Source organism: Monodelphis domestica, chromosome 5 (genome assembly GCF_027887165.1).
Source record: "Monodelphis domestica isolate mMonDom1 chromosome 5, mMonDom1.pri, whole genome shotgun sequence".
In the NCBI taxonomy this organism is placed as follows: domain Eukaryota; kingdom Metazoa; phylum Chordata; class Mammalia; order Didelphimorphia; family Didelphidae; genus Monodelphis; species Monodelphis domestica.
The window spans coordinates 131,749,269-131,768,697 of NC_077231.1; the positions used below are offsets into that span (position 1 = coordinate 131,749,269).

General features: G+C 32.7%; 1 protein-coding gene across 7 annotated transcripts in view; it reads left to right on the forward strand.

Annotated features, from left to right (window-relative positions):
• The window catches only part of LOC100011666 (solute carrier organic anion transporter family member 1B1), a 68,124-nt gene that overhangs the window by 378 nt on the left and 48,317 nt on the right, over positions 1–19,429 (forward strand). For 3 of the 7 annotated variants that reach the window (XM_056799341.1, XM_007503549.3, XM_007503553.3), the window contains exons 2-5: positions 6,953–7,037; positions 8,485–8,622; positions 18,050–18,191; positions 19,089–19,221. In XM_056799341.1, coding sequence (XP_056655319.1) covers positions 8,506–8,622; positions 18,050–18,191; positions 19,089–19,221 — 392 coding nt within the window. In that variant the 5' untranslated portion in view covers positions 6,953–7,037; positions 8,485–8,505. Of the gene's footprint in view, positions 1–4,978; positions 5,079–6,952; positions 7,038–7,347; positions 7,458–8,484; positions 8,623–18,049; positions 18,192–19,088; positions 19,222–19,429 lie in introns of all 7 variants that reach the window. The other 4 variants (XM_056799340.1, XM_007503550.3, XM_056799339.1 and 1 more) reach the window with 4 other exon arrangements.

The window sequence follows — 19,429 nt, forward strand, 5'->3', positions numbered from 1 at the left end:
AAAAACACTCCTTTTATCTTTTTGCAAAATATTTTACCCCAATCTCCATTGTGCCTATAGTTCATTCAGCTATCTGAACTATTCACACCCTTCCAGAAACAATATCCCATAACCTACTTGAGTAATTCCCAGGGAGCAAAGGCACTGATGATAATTGGGCTTAGGGTAACTGTGAAAAGTAGTTGACTGAGAATAGGAAGATGTCAGGAAACATCTGAACTCTTATTCTACAGAATTTTTTTTTAGTTTTTACAGTAGTTAATAAAAGGATTAAAATTTGAAAATAAGCACTGGATCAAAGTGAAAAGAATAACTCTGTTCCTTTCTCTTCAACTTCCAGAGACTCATGGCTTTATCATTGCAATATTCTTAAAGTACTAATTAAATTTTTATCTAATTTCTCTTTGGTGCTCAGGAAATTTATGTATAGGAATATAAATACACAGGTGACATGATATGTGAGAGAAATTTTGGTTCAGTAAAATGAACTGGATTTGCCAAGTAATAATGTGAGTTATTTTACTAACCAGCTCTTCATATTCAGGGAAGTCACTTAACCTCAGTTACTTTAAATCAGCATGTTTGATTAGATCTCTGAATTTCTTCCTATAGAAAGATACTATCTACATCAAGAAAAGAACTATGGAAATAGAAACACAGAAGAAAAGCATATGATTTATCACTTGTTTATATGGGTATATGATTTGAAGTTTTGGTTTTAAAAGATTATTCTAATATGGAATAATAATATGGAAATGGATATCAAGTGATAACACACATATAACCCAGTGCAATTACTTGTCAGTTCTGGGACTGAGGGTGGGGGCAGAGGGAAGGTAGGAAAGAGGGGAAGGAGAAAACATGAATTATGTAACCATGGAGATATTTAAAAATTAAAAAAATAAAAATAAATAAAAACAGGATGGATACAGGAAGTTCCTTCCTGGCATCAAAATTAAGTTGTGTATTCTAATTCTATGAGAAAACTTTTCATGTGGTTTCATTTGTCTTGTTTGTTTTAATTTGATGTCAAGCAATTTAAATTATCTATTAAGTAGGTGTTATCCAAACATACTAAATATGTATTAAGATATTTGTTATCCAAACTTGCTCAAAAGCCAAAAATAAACTTTTCTAGACTAAAGGTCCCAATTATTAACCAAAAATACCATTTATGCACCATCCTTTCTATAGATTCTGAATAAAACATAATATAATTAATTTGAAATAATGTGTTAGGGAATTTCAACATAATTAATCATTTAACCAATTATGCATTATTTTTCCTTTTAAAACTTTTTTACCATGTTTATAATCAAACAAATAAATTAAAAGTATTTTAAGTAATCTAATCCCATTAATGCCCTGTTTCATTGCTTAACCTTTTTAAAATATCTTCACATTATCCTACTAGTTCCATGAGGGGATATCTTACATTTTTCATTTCTTTAAGGGCAAAAAATCTTGAAAAAGTCACATAAAATCAGTCTCCTTACATTCTCATCTATCACCTTATTCTAAACTCATACCAATAGGCTTCTGGCCTAAGTGTCCCAACTGGAACTCATCTCACTAAATTTCCCAATATCTATTTATTAACATTCAATCTTTTAAAAGCAGTTTGAAATTCTCTCTCCCTCCAATAACTATCTCACCCTGTGAGAAAGCTTCATAAGAAGCAATATGATATTAATTCTATATGTGAACTTATGCAAATTATGTCTTCATTACCAATGTTTCAGAAAATGCAAGAAACATTATAGTGAAAAACTATTCTTTAAATGGCACTCAGAATTCATCAGATCTCTCTTTGAAGGTGGATAGCATTTTTAACATGAATTTCTTGTAATTGTCTTGGATCTTATTCTTGATCAATATAGCTAAATATTTTACATGTGAGCATCATTGTAATTTTTTACTGATTATTAGCTTCTCCTGCTTTTATTCACTTTACTTAACTTTATATCAGTTCATATATATCATCTCAGTTTTTTTTCTGAAGCCATCCATCTCATAATTGCTTGAAGCATAATAGTATTTCTTCATAATCATAATCCACAACTTGTTCAGCTATTCCCATTTTGAAAGGCATCCCTTCCATTTCCAATTTTTAAGCAAAAAACTTATAAATATTTTGTACATATAGTTTCTTTTCTTTAAAAATACATCATTTTTTGATATCCAAATCATAATCAATTCACTCTTGTGCCCTTTGTCTGTATAGAGTCCTTCTAACAAGTAACAAGGATAAAATTCTTACTAGTATTACATATCATCTTCCCATCTAGGAATATAAACAGTTTATCCTCATTGAGGCCCTTATGATTATTCCTTCATTTTCTTCTTTTTATATTTCCTTTGAGTCTTATTTTTGAAAGTCAAATTTTCTATTGATTTCTAGTCTTTTTAAAAGCAATGTTTGAATGTACTCTATTTCATTAAATATCTATTTTTTCCCTGAAGAATTATACTCAGTTTTGTTGAATGACATCCTTTTTTACATTCCTAGTTCTTTTGACTTTATAAAATCATATTCCAGGCCCTTTGCTCCTTTTAAGTGGCAGTTGCTAAATCTTGCATGATGATGGCTATGACCATATTTGGATGATTTCTTTCTGCCAGCTTGAAGTATTTTCTCTTTAATCTGGAGCTCTATAATCTGGCTAATATTCCCGAGAATTTTCATTTTGGGATCTCTTTTAGGAGGTGAGTGATAGATTGTTTCACTTTCTATTTTGCCTCCAGTCTTAGGGCATTGGGACATTTTTTCTTTATAATTTCTTGAAATAATATCTAGGACCTTTCTTTGTTAATAGCTATGAAGCAGTCCAATAATGCTTATATTATCTGTCTTATCTATATTCCAGGCCAATTGTTTTTCCAGTAATATATTTCACATTTTCTTCCAGGTTGCACTTTTTTTGTTTATTGATATCACGAGCTCCCACAATTAATTTTAGAGCGTAATTTACTTCAGTGAGCTTTTAAACCTATTTCCCCCCCCCCATTTTCCCAATTCTACTTCTAAAGGAGTTATTTTCATTAGTGAAGTTGGGTACTTCTTTTTTATTTGGTTAATTCTATTTTCAATTCTATTTTGGTGTTATTTTATTCAGAATTTTAATGACTCTTTTTAATAAGCTCTTTACTGATTTTTCATAATTTTCTCATAGCATTCCCATTTATTTTCCCATATTTCCTCTGCTACTTTTATTTGATTTTGAAAATAATTTTTAGGTCCTCTAGGACTTCTTGGTGAGCTTTTTTTCAATTCCAACTTTTCCTTGAAGATCTCACTTGAGAGATCTGTTGTTTTTTTTTTCATGACTTTGTTCCTTCTTTGTCTCCTCTTTCCTGTATGACTAATCCTTGAGACTAAAACTTTAAGTAGATTATGATTTACTAAAATATCTACTAGTACACTAAGGTCCTTACTAGATTGTTATGTTATTCCCAATGATTTTCAGTGTCCTCCAAAGTTCTGTCCTAGGCTGTCATTGTTTTTCTTTCTGCTTTATTACTTAGTAACCTCTCCAGGTCCTATGTTTTCAATTATCATCTCCAAACAGATGATTTCCAGACCCCTTTATTCAGTCCTCTCTTCAGTCTCTCTCTAGAACTCACATCTTATGTGACCAACTGTATTTTGGAAATTCAATCTCAAATCTCAAGCAGGGAGTCCTGAAAGTATTACAAATTCAAGATTTTGAAACCAAAATGTATTATCACAAACGTTCCTTTCTTCTGTATTTCCCTTTCATTATCAAAGAGACCATCATATTTCTAGTCACCCAGTTTTGAAATCTCAGTGTCATCCTTCAGTTCTTTCTCTCATTCAACCCTCATATTCAACCAGTTGCCCATTCTTATGACTTTTTTTCTATACCTCTCCCATATATCCCCTTTTCTCTTTCCCTGTAGGCACAACCATATTGCAAGTCTTTATCACATTTCAGCCAGACTATGTCAATAACCTTCTATTTCCTCTCTCCAACTAACTCTTCAGATATGGAATTAGTTTTTGTAAATAGTAGATCTGACTATGTTACCCACATTGTTCAATAACCTGCATTGCCTTCCTTTTGCCTTCAGTATTTTATTTTAATACCTTTGTTTTAAAATTTAAAGCTGAATACCATCTGCTCCCTTCATGAATTTCTATTCTTCTTTCTAAATATATATTTTAATACTTCTTTTATTTTTCTTTCATTTTTAATTTAATTAATTTAGAATATTTTTTCATTATTACATGATTGATATACTTTTCCTCCTCTCCAACCTCCCCACTTCCAGAACCAACAAGAAATTCCACTGAGTTTTATAGTTATCATTGTTCACAATCTATTTTCATATAATTATTTGCAATAGAGTGATCACTTAATGTCAGCATTCCAACCATATCCCCATGTGATCCATCATATGTTTTTCTTCTATATTTCTACTCCCACAGTTCTTTCTCTGGATGTGGATAGCATTTTTCTCACAAGTTCCTCAGAATTATCCTGTCATTGCATTGCTGCTAGTAGAGAAGTCCATTACATTCAATGATGCCACACTATATCAGTCTTTGTGTACCATGCCCTTTAGTGTGGATGCAGCCAGGTCCTATGTTATCCTAACTGTAGTTCCATGATATCTGAATGTCTTCTTCTTAGCAGCTTGTAATATTTTTTCCCCTTTGTCTGGTAGTTCTTGAATTTGGCTATAACATTCCTGGGTGTTGTCAGTTGGGAATTAAATGCAAGAGGTAATCTGTGGATTCTTTCAATCTCCACTTTTCCCTCTTGTTCGAGAATTATGGGTAGTTTTCTTGGATACTTTTCCATAGAACGATGAACAAGCATGTTAATCACCTTCTGGTAGTCCAAAAATTCATAAATTATCTCTTTTGGATCTATTTTCCAGGTCTATAGTTTTGTCATTGAGGTGTTTTCATATTTTCCTCAAATTTTTTAAACTTTTGATTTTTGTTTTATAGATTCTTACTGCCGCATGAAGTCATTTTCTTCAAGTTGTTGGATTCTAATTTTTAAAGACTGAATTTCATCCCTGGCTTTTTGGTCATCCTTCTCCTTCTGGTTTGATTTTCTTTTGGTCATCTTTCATCTTCTTTGCCTCATTATCAAGCTGGTCAATTCTGGCTTTCAAAACACTGTTTTCTTGTTTTAGTTCATGAGTCTCTGTTTCTAGATGACTTATTGTGCTTTTTAAGTTCTTTCCTAACTTTCCTAAGCATCTCTTAATTCTTTTTCAAATTGTGTTTTGAGTTCTTTCAAAGCCTATGTCCAGTTTGCTAGAGTTCCTGCTTTTCTTTGGTCCTCCTCTGTTCCATTTGTTCTTTGTTCATTACCTGAAAAGAAGCTATTGATTGTAATTCCTTTTTTTGTTTTTTGTTGTTTACTCATATTTTTTTCCTTATTTCTCTTCCCCTCATTGGCTGTTTTCTTGTTCCTCTGTTTATCTGCTGGATGTATGGGATTGGGCTTTTCTGTACTGAAGGGGTTTCTTTACTCTGCTGATTAACTGGATTCGGCTGATGGAGCTGACCTGTTGTGTTATTTAACCCCGAGGTCAGATCTTCCCCATTTGCCACCAGAAACAGAAGGTGAATGTGAAGATGTGGAGGCTGAAAGTAGTTATCCTCATCCTCCTCTCTTCCTTTCTGCTAGTCACCTCCCTGCCCATTGCCAGATCACAGCCCTCAGCTTCCTGTGGTGGTATCAAGGCATTCTGTCACAGTTGCTGCCTTCTCCCTGAGATTCCAGTTATCCAGATTCTTACCACTCATCTCAGTACAGTAGGTGGGGGAGGGGTGTTGGAGATTGAGCTTTTCTGCCCTCTGGAGGCTTTTTATCTGCACTATTGATAGATTGGATTAAGCCAGTTGATCTGATCTGCAGAACTGGATATGCCCTGAGGCCAAAACTTCTAGAGGCAGAGGCCCAAGATGGAGGAATAGTGGCTGAAAGCTGTGACCATGCTGCCATACTATCTGCCTGCTGTGTTCAGAGCCCTGAGCCTCAAGTAGCTGTGGTAGCAAGGCACTCCCTCCAGAGCAGAGCCCTTGCCCCAAAATTCCACCAACCCCCCAAGTCTCAGCTAAACCTTCTCTGTGTACCTCTTAAGTTGAATCGATCACAAGGGTCCCCTATCTCTTCCCTGTTGTTGTATTTGGTTTTCTGTCCCCCTCAAAACACTTTGTTTTTGATTGGTGTGGAAGAGTTTTTTGCAGAGGACTTGATGTTTGCTGCTTCTAAGCTGCCATCTTGACCTCACTCTTATTCTTATATGCTATCCATTTCAAGTAATTCATGATCCAGCCAAAGTGCCTTAATTACTTTATGTTTCATACAATACTACATTTCTCATCTCTATGTCTTTACACTGTCTATCATCAGGCCCAGAATTTATTCTGTTTTTGTACCTTCTACCCTAAAGACATTGTGCCTTCCTTTTGGACTAAGCTCAAGAATATCTCCTCTAGGAAGCTGTTTCTGGTCCTCCTACCTATATTATCTCTTTTCTTGGGGGTTGAAACTGATGCCAACATCTTCTTAGCTCACAATAAATGTTGAAGCAAACTGATTCATTCCTAAGTCATTCAACAGTTAGAAAAAGGAAGTTAACATTGGCACATCACAGCAAAGATATTGAAGATAGAGAAACATCTATTTCAGAAAAGGTGTCTCCTAATTGCCTCCAAAATAATACATTTTGGATCAACGGTGTAGGGCATTATGTTTGACTCCTATTGTCACAGAAAATCCATGAAATGGACTAATTCATTTCATGTGGGTAGGAATTTTTTTAATACCCTTAGGTGACTAGAAACTACATTGATATAGTCAAAGGCCACAAGGAAGATAAATCAAGTGAAGCACAATTTAAATCTTTTCTTGTCCCTTTCCCTATGAAATCAAATACTAGTTTTGCTTTTTTTTTTTTTTTTTAGGAAAACTCTAGCTAAATTCATTTTGGGTCTGTGAAGAATCTTTGTAGATATTGTTATTCTCACATCTTCCAGGGTACCTGAGAAGGTAAAATTTTTACTGACTTGGTGTCTGGGGAGGGCTTCAGAGGAGAACAGGAAGAATATTTGGTTGAAGCTTTAAAGAGCAAGTAAGAATTGAAAAAAAGTGAACATGTAGCAAGGGACCTAGGTGGCTCAGTGGATAGAATGACAGACCTGGAGTTGGGAAGAACTGGCTTCAAATCTATCTTATATAATTCCTTGCTGGGTGACCCTTGGCAAGTCACTTAACCTTGTTTGCCTAACCCTTAGCCTTCTGTCTTACAGTTGTTACTAACATAGAAAGTAAAGTTTTTAAACAATGTGAATGTATATAGGTTGTGGCAGCATTATTGGCAACAAAGATAAAGATCCAAGTGATCAACATTACTATATTCAGTACAATCTGCTGAAAGATGGACATTTTTAGAAAATGAAGGACATTAAGGTAACTAAGATGAATTTACATTTATTTGAGCTTGAATTTGGGTTCATGATAGAGAAGACTTCAATGTACAGTCTTCTTTTGAGAAATGGTAAAAGTATCCTCCCTTTTTTCTAATTATGCAAATGTTTCCCAATGAACAGTGACCAATTCAACTTTTACCTCCCACAGTAAGTCTACTTCATCCCACAGTGATTTCCCTCTTCTCTAAATTCCTCTAAGAATTCTAGTTTTCTGTTACACAACCCAGCAATACTATTATACATTATTGTTCTATTCTATTGGTTTTTGGATAAATATTGTCTATTCATCCACATTATCTGCATTTTCATCTGAGTAATCACAATTACTCAAGCGAAAGCATATTATTGATTACATACAAATATCTACTGATAAATTCAAGAGCTAGAAGTCAATGTTGCTTATTAACTATTCACCATGGGGCATAAAGAAAACTCTGGCTCTGTCCCTAAGAAAATTATATTTTATATGGGGAAGTTAACTTAGGTATAAGATATTTAATCTAAATTCATCATTTTTCAGAAGAAGAAATCCAAAGAAACCAAGTACTATTGTGTTTGGTATAAGATCATACAGAATAACATATCTGGGACTAGAGCCCAGTGTTCTTTTTCCAGGGTTCTTTCTCCATATTATAAAGCACCACAAAAGAATGTAAAAAGGTACTGAATATGCAGCAGGCTTTTCAGAAATTTTTGATAGTTGATTACTATGGAGATATTAACTGCAGCAAAACATAGCATGGAAAAATGTTCTGGGCTTCATTCCAACTCCTTTATTAAAACTAGCTATGTGATCTACTCAAGCCACATTGTTATAGTTCTTCATTCATAAAATGAAAGAGTTTCATTGGGTAATATCAAACATACCACCTCCTGCTCACATTTGTTATTCCTTTCATACAGAGCAATATTGTATAGAGAATTGTATATGGAAACAATTTTGGCTTGGGGAAATTAGTTATTTCATTTCACACATTAAAAATAAACATTTGATCTTCTCTCCTCAGATATAAATTCAAGACAAGATAATGGAGACAAAGAAAGATAATTTAGATTCCAGAAAGGTCTCAAGTCAATATTCAGCTAGGCAAACAAATGTGGAGTCTTCAAGCAAGAAGAAAACGAAGTGCAGCAATGGCTTTAAGGTTCAATGAGTTATATTCTTTCAACATGTTGCTTTTTTTTATTATTATTGTCATTTCAATCCTGTCCTACTCAACATGATCTCTCTCATGTTTTTCTTGACAAAGTGACAAATTTGACTAGAGTGGTTTGCAATTTCCTTCTCCATCTAATATTGTAGATGAGGAAACTGAGGCAGAGTTAAGTAACTTGCCCAGGACCAAATAGTTAATTAATGTCAGAGGTTGGACATGTATTTATGAAGATGTCTGCCTGACTCCTGGCCCAGCATTCTATCTACTATGCAATCGATAAAATCTGTAAATTTAGATGAAAGAAAATAAAATTTTCTCCAATAATATTTTATTATATTTTCTACAATTTTTATAGAATATTTATGTGCATTTTTTAACATGTATTTCCTGGCATTTTAAAATCAAAGTTCTCCTCTTTCTGAAATAGTAATCAATTTGATATAAGCTATACATATGCTATCATCTTATACACATTTCCATAATTGTCATGTATAGAAAGATTAATATCACACATACTGTGACTGCCAGCAGCCTCAAATTAATATATTCATGGGTGGACACCTGAGGAGAGTTAGAAACTGAGGGAAAATGGGTGAAGGGTATATATATATATATATATATATATATATGTATGTATGTATGGACATAATAAAGGAAGAAAGACTCAGAGACAAAGGGTTGAACAACATGGGCTCCAGCATGCATGCTCCTCTGTTGGTGGTAGAGAGAGAGGGAGCTACATGTATCCCCAATCTTTAATTGGAGGATCAAGAAATGGGGCATATGATTTAACATTGGTTTAATTGACAACCACATGATCAAGGAGGAGGAGTTTAATTAAGCATGTGATCTGATATGGAATATGGTCTGATAAGGTGGGAACTAGGAACCTGTGGCTGCCTACCCAGAAATTCTTCTGACCTTTGGACTGTAGGTTTAGAGAGTGGTCAGAATTAATAGAGTATTAGTTAAAAAAAAGTGATCAAGAAATAATATGAGGACAACTCTGGTACATGAACACATAGGTTACAATATTAATACATCAATAATACTTTCAAGATTAGAATATACCTGGGATGCCACACATAGAAGGAAAATTCATGAAGAAATTAAAGTGAAATATGGTATACTTCATTCTGCATACAGATACCATCAGTTCTTTCTCTGGTGGTGGAAAGCATTTTTCTAGCATGAGTTACTATATTCCTGATAATAACTAATTCATTCCTAGCTGATTGTCATGCAGGTTTGCAGTTACTTTGTACAATATTGTCCTGCTCTGATCATTTCACTCTGCATCAGTTCATATAAATCTTTCCATGTTTTTCTGAAATTATTTTACTCATCATTTCTAATGGCACAATAGTATTCCATTACAATCATATATCACCATTAATCCAACCATTCACCAATTAAGGGCAATTCCTTTAGTTTATAATTTTTGTTACCCAAAAAAGAGCTGCTGCAAACATTTTATATAAATAGGTCCTTTCCCCTTTTTTTGTATCTGTGGAATTCAGAGCTAGTAGTGATGCTTTTGAGTCAAAAGTTGTTCACATTTTTATAACCCTTTGGGTATGGTTCCGAATTGCTATAGAGAATTGTTGGATCAGTTAATAATTCCATCAAAAGTGTATGAATGCTACAATTTTTTCACATTCCATCCAGCTTTTGTCATTTTCCTTTTCAGTAATATCATCCCACATGATAGGCATTAGATAGTACCTCTGCATTGTTTACATTTACATTTCTCTAATTCCTAGCATTTTGGAGCATTTTTTCATATGACTAAAAATACATTTGATTTCTTCCTCTGAGAATTACCTATTTATATTCTTATACCATTTATCAATTGGGGAATAAATTACATTCCTATAATTTTGAGTAAGTTCCTCATATACTTGAGAAATGATGTATTTACAAGTGAATTCTATCAAACATTTAAAGAACAACTAATTGGAATACTACAAATTTTTTGACAAAATAAGCAAAGAAATAGTTTTACCAAATTATGTTTATGTCACAAATATGATATTGATTCCAAAGCCAGGCAGACCAAAAATAGAGAAAGAGAACTCAGACCAATCTTTTAATGAACATATAATTAAAAATCCTAAATACCAGCAAAAAGACTCCAGCCAATGATCATGAGGATTATTCACTATGATCAGGTGGAATTTATACCAGGAATAGAAGGATGGTTTAATATTAGGAAAACCATTCACATAATTGACTATATCAATAATCAAACCAACAGAAATCACATTATCATCTCAATAAAGGTTGAAAAAGTCTTTGATAAAATACAACAACTATTCTTACTGAAAACATGAGAAAATATAATAACGGAAGGGCCATTTCTTCAAAATAAAATCCATATATATTAAAAACCATTAGCAAGTATCATCTGCAATGGGGACAAGTTAAAAACCTTCCCAATATGATTAGGACTGAAGCAATATGCCTACTATCAAATCTACTATTTAATATTGTACTAGACATGATAGCTATAGGAATTCTTGAAAAGAAATTGAAGGGAGTAAAGTAGGCAATGAGAAAACTAAACTATCATTCTTTGCAGATGATATAATGATATATTTACAGAATACTAAAGAATCAGCCAAAAGGCTAGTAGAAATAATAACCAATATACTAGTGTGAAAGGGGGAAGAAGCATGGATGGGCACCTCAAGATTTGGGGTACTTGAGGTTACAGAGAACCTTCTCCGCTAAAAAATCCTTACTCCATTCAGAGTCCTCTCACCCTTACAAAGATAACTGACTGCATTTATTTAACTAAAGATGAATTTAATAACAAGTTCAAACTGAGAAGGTATCAGGGTAGAGGGAGTAGGGATTGCCTTATACTTTGCCACAGATTGGGTTTGAGTCTCTTTCAGCTTTTGAGCTGAGGCCAGATCTCACAGGCTGAAGGAGGTTTTATTTTATTCATTTCTATGCTATATCTGTGTTAGCTTTCTTAAGTTTGAAGTCTTTAGTAGAAGACAGCAAGAGGAAGAATAGATTCTGACTTTCAGAGCTAGTTGGGCCTGTCACTTCAGGTTAATGCCCTAAAGATTGGCCTTCATTCTGGAGGGCAATTTGGAACTATGCCCAAAGGGCACTAAAAGTCCATCTGACTTTTGATACAGCCATAGCACTGCTGGGTTTATAACCCAAAGATATAATAAGGAAAAAGATTTATACAAGAATATTCATAGCTACGTTCTTTGTGGTGGCAAAAAATTGGAAAAAGAAAGGATGTCCTTTGGGGAATGGCTAAACAAACTGTGGTATCTGTTGGTGATGGAATACTATTGTGCTCAAAGAAATAATGAACTGGAGGAATTCCATGTGAACTGGAATGACCTCCAGGAACTGATGCAGAATGAAAGGAGCAGAACCAGGAGAACATTTTACACAGAGATGGATACACTGTGGTACAATAGAATGGAATGGACTTCTCTAGTAGTAGCAATGCAATGATCCAGAACAATTCTGAGGGATTTATGAGAAAGAACACTATCCACATTCAGAGGAAAAACTGTGGGAACAGAAACACAGAAGAAAAACAACTGCTTGATCCCATGGGTCAGTGGGGATACGTTTGGGGATATAGACTCTAAATTATTACCCTAGTGTAAACATAACAATATGGAAATAGATTTTGATCAAGGCTACATGTAAAACCCATTGGAATTGTGCATTGGCTACAGGAGGGGTTGGGAATGAGGAGGGAAGGAACATGACTCTTGTAGTCAAGGAAAAATATTCTAAATTGACAAAATAAAATAAAAAAAATAAAGTCACCAGAGGCTGGCCTGTTAAAAAATAAAGATTGGCCTTAGAGTTCACACTGCTCCCCTTAAATCCTTTTGTTTGATGACATGATCACAGGAATTCAGGTAGAACAAACAGTTGGGTAACATCCAGGAATAGAGGTATTTCTATCCAGAGACAGGGAGATAGCTCTCCTTCCAGTATAAGGGCCAGAAAAGAGTAACCCCCGAGAGCAATTGTCACTCTCCCTTTTGCCCCTCCTCCCTCCAACTGTCTGTGCTGTCCAATCTTCCCTCTAACATTCCAACTGCTTTCTCCTCCACCTCAGTGGCAGAAATGTCAAAGCTTGACTCAGTTTTCCTTCCCACAATAGTCCTCTTTTATTGTTGTGACCTTCCCAAGGTCACTTAGATTTATTATACTTACCAAGCTACTAAATCTACTTTCTAAGTACTCACCCCAAAATAATAAACTTCCTTTAATTACTCTATTACTATTCTATGCTAACCTTATCTACTCTAAGGAATTCTTTGCAGGAAAGTTTTGGATAAGGGTAGTTTGGGGGTTTTGCAATAAATTCAGTACAATAAATGTTTGAACAAAACCATTACAAAGAAATTTGGATCTTAATGCAATACTACTTACTCTTGCTAATTTAAACTAATACAAACAGTTTTCCTATTTTATTTATCTATAATTATTTGCAAACTATATATATATGTATATATATTTCCCTCAAATACAATTTCAGCATCAGCTTTTCAATAAACAAAAGTATACCAATTATCTAAAAATGAAGCTTAAGTTAAGTATAACTATCTATCCTATGTCTAAATTTAACTCTGAATCTATTACTTAGTTATTATAACTATTCTCTAAGTCCTTTGTCTAATCTATAACCTAATCTTATGTACAGCATATATACATGCTATGTTATATAATTACAGACCCTATCACTATGTTCCTAACCTAATTATAGTATATATCCTAATGTTAGTCAAATAGAAAGATCTTTCTATTTGCCTAAGAACTTATGGAACTAACTATATACATTTTTACATTTTACATAAATGCAATTTCAGACACTTATTTATGTAAGGTCTCCTAATATATGTCAGTCTATGATTTCATGTTTTGTGTCTAATAGTGTTGTGTTGAATGGATACTTATCAAGTTTCTTTATATTTCTACTTCTCATGTTGACTGGTAGCTCTCTTCTTTCTTCGAAGTTATGTAGCAGTGCATGCTATTTCCCTAATATGTGAAATTAGTTTTGTTTTATGCTTTCACCACACTCAGTCTTACATATAAGTACTCTTCTTGTATAAAGAAACTTACAAAGTTCAAAGTCTTAGCTGTCCATTTCAGCTTTTTTTTTCTCTTTGTTATTTCTTTTTGGAAGCTTTTCTTGATACTTTTCCTCTTGGAGACTGGAGCTGATTTATGTTAGTAAAAGGAGGGGAGATTCCTGGGGAAATGGAGGCTGATTGTCCAATTCTATTTTTTTTAAGAAATTCTTCCTCCCCAGTGGATTTCTGTGACTCTTTTACCATTTAGTGTATTCTGCTTTTTAAAATGTCATTTTCCTTAACTTTCTTTCTTTCTTTCTTTCTTTCTTTCTTTCTTTCTTTCTTTCTTTCTTTCTTTCTTTCTTTCTTTCTTTCTTTCTTTCTTTCTTTCTTTCTTTCTTTCTTTCTTTCTTTCTTTCTTTCTTTCTTTCTTTCTTTCTTTCTTTCTTTCTTTCTTTCTTCCTTCCTTTCTTTCTTTCTTCCTTCCTTCCTTCCTTCCTTCCTTTTTTTTAATTTATATATTTTTATTTATATTATCTTTCTTGTATCATTTTCATCCCTATTACTGGTTTTTCCTCTACCTCTCTTATTTTATTTTAAAAAATCTTTTTTATGTTCTTCAGGGCCTGAAAACTGTTCCTATTTTTGTTTGAGTTTTTGCAATGTATTTGTTTTGATCTCATTTGATTCTTCTGAGTTTTTGCCATGCTTTCTGTCTCCATAATAATTTTATATATTTAGGATTTTTTTTAGTTTATTTGTTCATTTTCCAGTTTTAATTTTTTGCCTTTTATTTTCATTTTACAGTTGTGCTCTGTTCCCAGTGTAGAAAAGACATTTTACTAACCTTCAGTCCTTTTCTTGCTGTTATCCTCAAAACTAGTTCTGAGTGTCTAAAAGTTTCACTTATTTTAAGGTACTATGAGAAGGTCTGTTCAGTGCTCTCTAGGCCTGTGCTGTGCTCTGTGACTGACCATAAACACTTCTTTCCACCCTGAAACTATAACCTGTGTCTTTACTCATGTTAATTTTTTTCATTTCCCTATGACTTTAATCCAGAACTTTGTGTGGACAAATTCCTGAACAAGGACTAGTCAGGGTTGCCTATGACATCTTTCTGACCAATTTTCATATTCCCTTGCTGTGTGCTGGTAACTCTGGAAGCTGACTCCTGCCATGATTCAGTTGCCTGCCAGGAATGGCCTATTGTGTAGGGGCTTCAAGGCCTCCATGCTGGTTTCTACCTAGATATGGGACTTCAGGGGGATTGTCTCTAGATGCCTTGCTTTTGTTTAGCATTAGGGTTTGGAGATGCTTACTCTTATTTTTCACTTGAGCTATAAGATTTCTGGGGAAAGATATGGTTTGTGTTGGACCATGCTTCCCTGCTAACCTCAGTCAAACAGAACTTTCTTGCCAATCTTCTAAATCACTTCTAGCTAGAAAATTGCCTCACTCTACCACCAGAATTTATTTTTTGAATATATTTTAACATTGTTTGGGTGTTTATTGGGAAGTGATTATGAATGCATGCTTCTCTTCTGCCATATTAGCTCTGAATCCCTTTTAGTCAAGGGAAGCTAATTTAAGAATAATTTAACTACCTGAAAGTCATGACAAAAGGAGTCTTAATAATCTGTTTTAAGATATTATATAGGAAAAATGCTGCAATATTCCAGTACCAGAGGATAGAATAGAAATTGAAAGAGTACACCAAGAGTACACAAGAAGTTTCACTTCTTGAAATAAACTCTAAAATGAAAACTCTCAGGAATATTCTTAAGCTTCCAGGTCAAAGAAAAAAAAAGAATCAGTGATATCCATTAAAATATTGAGGATTCAGAGTCAGAATCATATAAGATTTAGTTGCTCCTATATTAAATGAACAGAAGGATTCTTATTTTATATTCTGGGAGGCAAAAGATTTAGGATTATGACTAAGGATATCCTAAGCTTTGGGTTATTCAGTGTTGTCAGGGCTGTTAAATCCTCCCAAGGTATGCATGCATGCCCAATCAAAGAGTGTTGCTGATACTGACCAAAATGGGCTTTCAAAATTTTCCCCTCAAAAGAGGAAAGATGGATTATTTATCCTACAATACATGAGACTGCAAGACATGATAATATCACTATTTGGCTCCGACTCTGGCTTGCTATCCCTATGATTGAGCAGAAATTAGACAAACAAAAAACAGAGTTTCAAATGAGTTCAAATAAATGTCTTGAAAAGCATCTGTTGTACTTCAGCTGAATGTAAAAAGTAGAGAGTAGTAAACATGATCTCAGAAAAAATAAAAGCAAAAACAGATGTAATTATACAATAATCAGGGAACTACATCTTGATAAAAAGAAAAATAGATAATGAAATAATATAAATACTTAACATTTATGCTCCAAATGAAATTACAAATTCTTTTTTTTTAAGTTTAATTTTTTACAGGAGGAAATCAACAGTAAAACTAAAATAGTAGGGAAGCTCAAATTTCTGATCTGAGTGATAGAAAGGGCTAATCATAAAATAAATGACAAAGCAGTTAAGGAAATGAATAGAATTTTTTAAAAGTTAGATATGAATGACTTTTGGAGAAAAATGAATAGGAATTGAAAGAAATATGCTTTCCTCTCATCTGTAAAGGACAAATTTCCAAGAATAGAGAATACATTGACTATTAAAATATCAGAAAATGAAGTAAAGAAAAATATTAAATGTGACATTTTCAGCTCACAATGTAAAAACATAATAAAAGACCTTGGAAGTAAAACTTAAAAATGAATTTAAACTACATTGATCTATTCTAAAATATGGAATGGATAGAACAAATTATTGAAATAATCAATCATTTCATTAAGAAAAATGACAACATAAAGACAATATGTCAAAAATTGAGGAATTCAGCCAAAGTAGTACTTAGGGGAATTTTATATTCCTAAATACAAAGAGCAATAAAAAGGAGAAAGAGTACATCAATGAATTAGACATGCAACTTAAATTTAAAAAGTAGGAAAAGAACACACTGTAAATTTCTAATTAAATGCCAAAATGGAAAATTTAAAAGTAAAAGGGATTAATAAAATAAATAATAAAAATAAGTTAATAAATAAAATATTAACACATTTTATGAAAAATAAATAAAACAATAAAATGGATAAAACGTGGCTAGTTTAATTTTAAAAAGAGAGAAAAAAATATCATTAAACAAAAAACATCACCAAAGAAAATGATATTAAATTAGGATTTGCCCAATTATATGCCAGTAAAACTGTCAATCTAAGGGAAATTAATGAAGATATACAAATATATGCATTGCTTAGATTAACGTAAGAAGAAATAAAATTCTTCAATAAATCTATCTTAGAAAAATAAATTGAAGAAGCCATAACTTTGAAAGCTTTATTTTTAATGACAAAATAACTGGAAATATTTCTCTGGTTAAAGTCTCATTTCTCAAATATATATGGAACTGAATAAAATTCATAAAAGTAAGAGCCTTTTCCCAAGTAATAAATGGTCAAGAGATACAAAGGTATTTAGACAAATCAAAATTATCAGTATCCCATAACAAAAAAAATTTAAAAATCACTATTGACTAGAGAAACAAATTCTCTCAGGTTCCATTTCATACCTATAAGTTTAATTAATATGACAGAAAAGGCAAATTATAAATGCTAGAACGTATGTGTAAACATAGGAACAGTAATATGTCAGCAGTGGTATGGTGAGAGAATACTATTTTACTATAAAAAATGGTGATCAGGATGTTTCAGAAAAACCAGGAAAGGCATTTTAACTAATGCAAAATGAAGTGAGAATAAGGAAGTCATTGTATAAAATAAAAACAATATTATAATGATGATCAATTGCGAATGACTTAGCAATGATCCAAGACAATTCCAAAGGACTCATTATGAAAAATGATTTCCATCTTCAAAAAAAATTCTGTGAAATCAGTGAAGATTGAAGCATATCCATCGAATGTATCTATCTAATGTAGAATTATCTAGTATAAATGACTTTACATGTATAACTGATATCATGTTGCTTACTTTCTCAGTGTGTTGGGGAAGGACTCTAGGGAAAGAAAGAATTTGGAAGGCAAATTTTTAGAAAAGAAATGTTAAAATAAAAATAAAAATGTTAAAATAAAATAACTAAATTATATATTTAAAAATTAAAGAAAAGGAGGATAATGGTAAATGTAGTATGTTTGAATGAATACTTTTCACAATAAAAAGAAATGTCACATTTTGAGAGAAGTAAAGGAATCTTAGGCTAATGTATGTAAACACAGAAACTTTTCTGACTTTTATCTAAACATATTTTCTTTTCCACTTTATCTCTTACACAGATATTTATGGTTGCCCTTGTATTCAGCTTTATTTTCAAAGTATTGGTAACAATTTTCATGAAAAGTTCCATCACTCAGATAGAAAGAAGATTTGGTATAACAACATCTGAAGCTGGGTTAATTGATGGAAGTTTTGAAATAGGTAATTTTTATTTAATTAAAATTAGTAGGTCATATCAGTGCTCAGAAAGAGAATGAGCTTTGTATGTTTATACTTCAATAATTTCTTTTCTTTTCTTTTAATTGCTGACTTGACATTTTTTTCTTTTTTTCTCTCTTGGTTTCTATCCTTTCTTCTGTTCTTTCTATAACTTGCTATATGTGAAGAAGCAACAGCTGTCTCTTAATCAGATTAAACTCAAATATCTCAGGGAGTCTAATTTTTACTCTACAGATATATTATAAAGATTAAATAGACTCACAGAAACAAATCATCCCATTTTGGCATAAAAAAATACCTGCATCATTCTCCATCTTCTGTGCCTCTTATCCTGGATATTATCTCATCATAATTTGACCAGGTGATGGTCAAACTATGTATCCATATCCAAACTATGTCTTTAGATATGATCTAGTTTTTGTCTTGGAATTTCTTGCTTACTTCAATAAGTTGGACTATTTGCCCACCTTAAATTAAACATATCATGTTTTCTCATCTTTTTTCATGAAACTTTGTTGATGTTCTTTTCTTCATATTCTCTAAACACTACTCAAACTTTAATACTCCATTTAAGTTCCACCTCTTCCATGAATCTTTTCTTTGATTGTTCTTGCCCTCATTCAAACTCTTACTATGCAATCTTATTTTACTTAATCTGTACAACATAATTATGTATTTGTTTGGTTTCATCCCTATAAGTTTTATGACCTTAACTAGATCAGAAGATACTTGAAGACAGAAATAATAGTTATAGTATTTTATATTCCATTTATACTCCTTTAGGGCCTACTGAAGTTATACTTCCACATTTCTATGTATTCAGGTCATACTGTACTTTACGTATTGCCTTATATTGAAATACAATTGTCTTACTTCCAGGGAATTCACTGTTGATCACATTGGTTAGTCATTATGGAGCCAAATCTCACATACCAAGATTAATTGGAACTGGGTGTTTCGTTATGGGAATTGGAAGTATTTTAATTGCATTACCTCATTTTTTCATGGGATAGTAAGTATTAAGCAAATATAGCAACAATTGCTTGTTAATATTGGTTTAGTATACTAAATTCTTTAGACTTACTGAAAAGCATTTTCTATTCCAGAATACCTGGACTTAGCCTTGCCCTTACTAGATGAATGACCATAGACAGGGTGCTACAAACCACCCCAAAGATTGAAGGTGCATTATTTACGAATTGTCTGGCATATTAACTAAA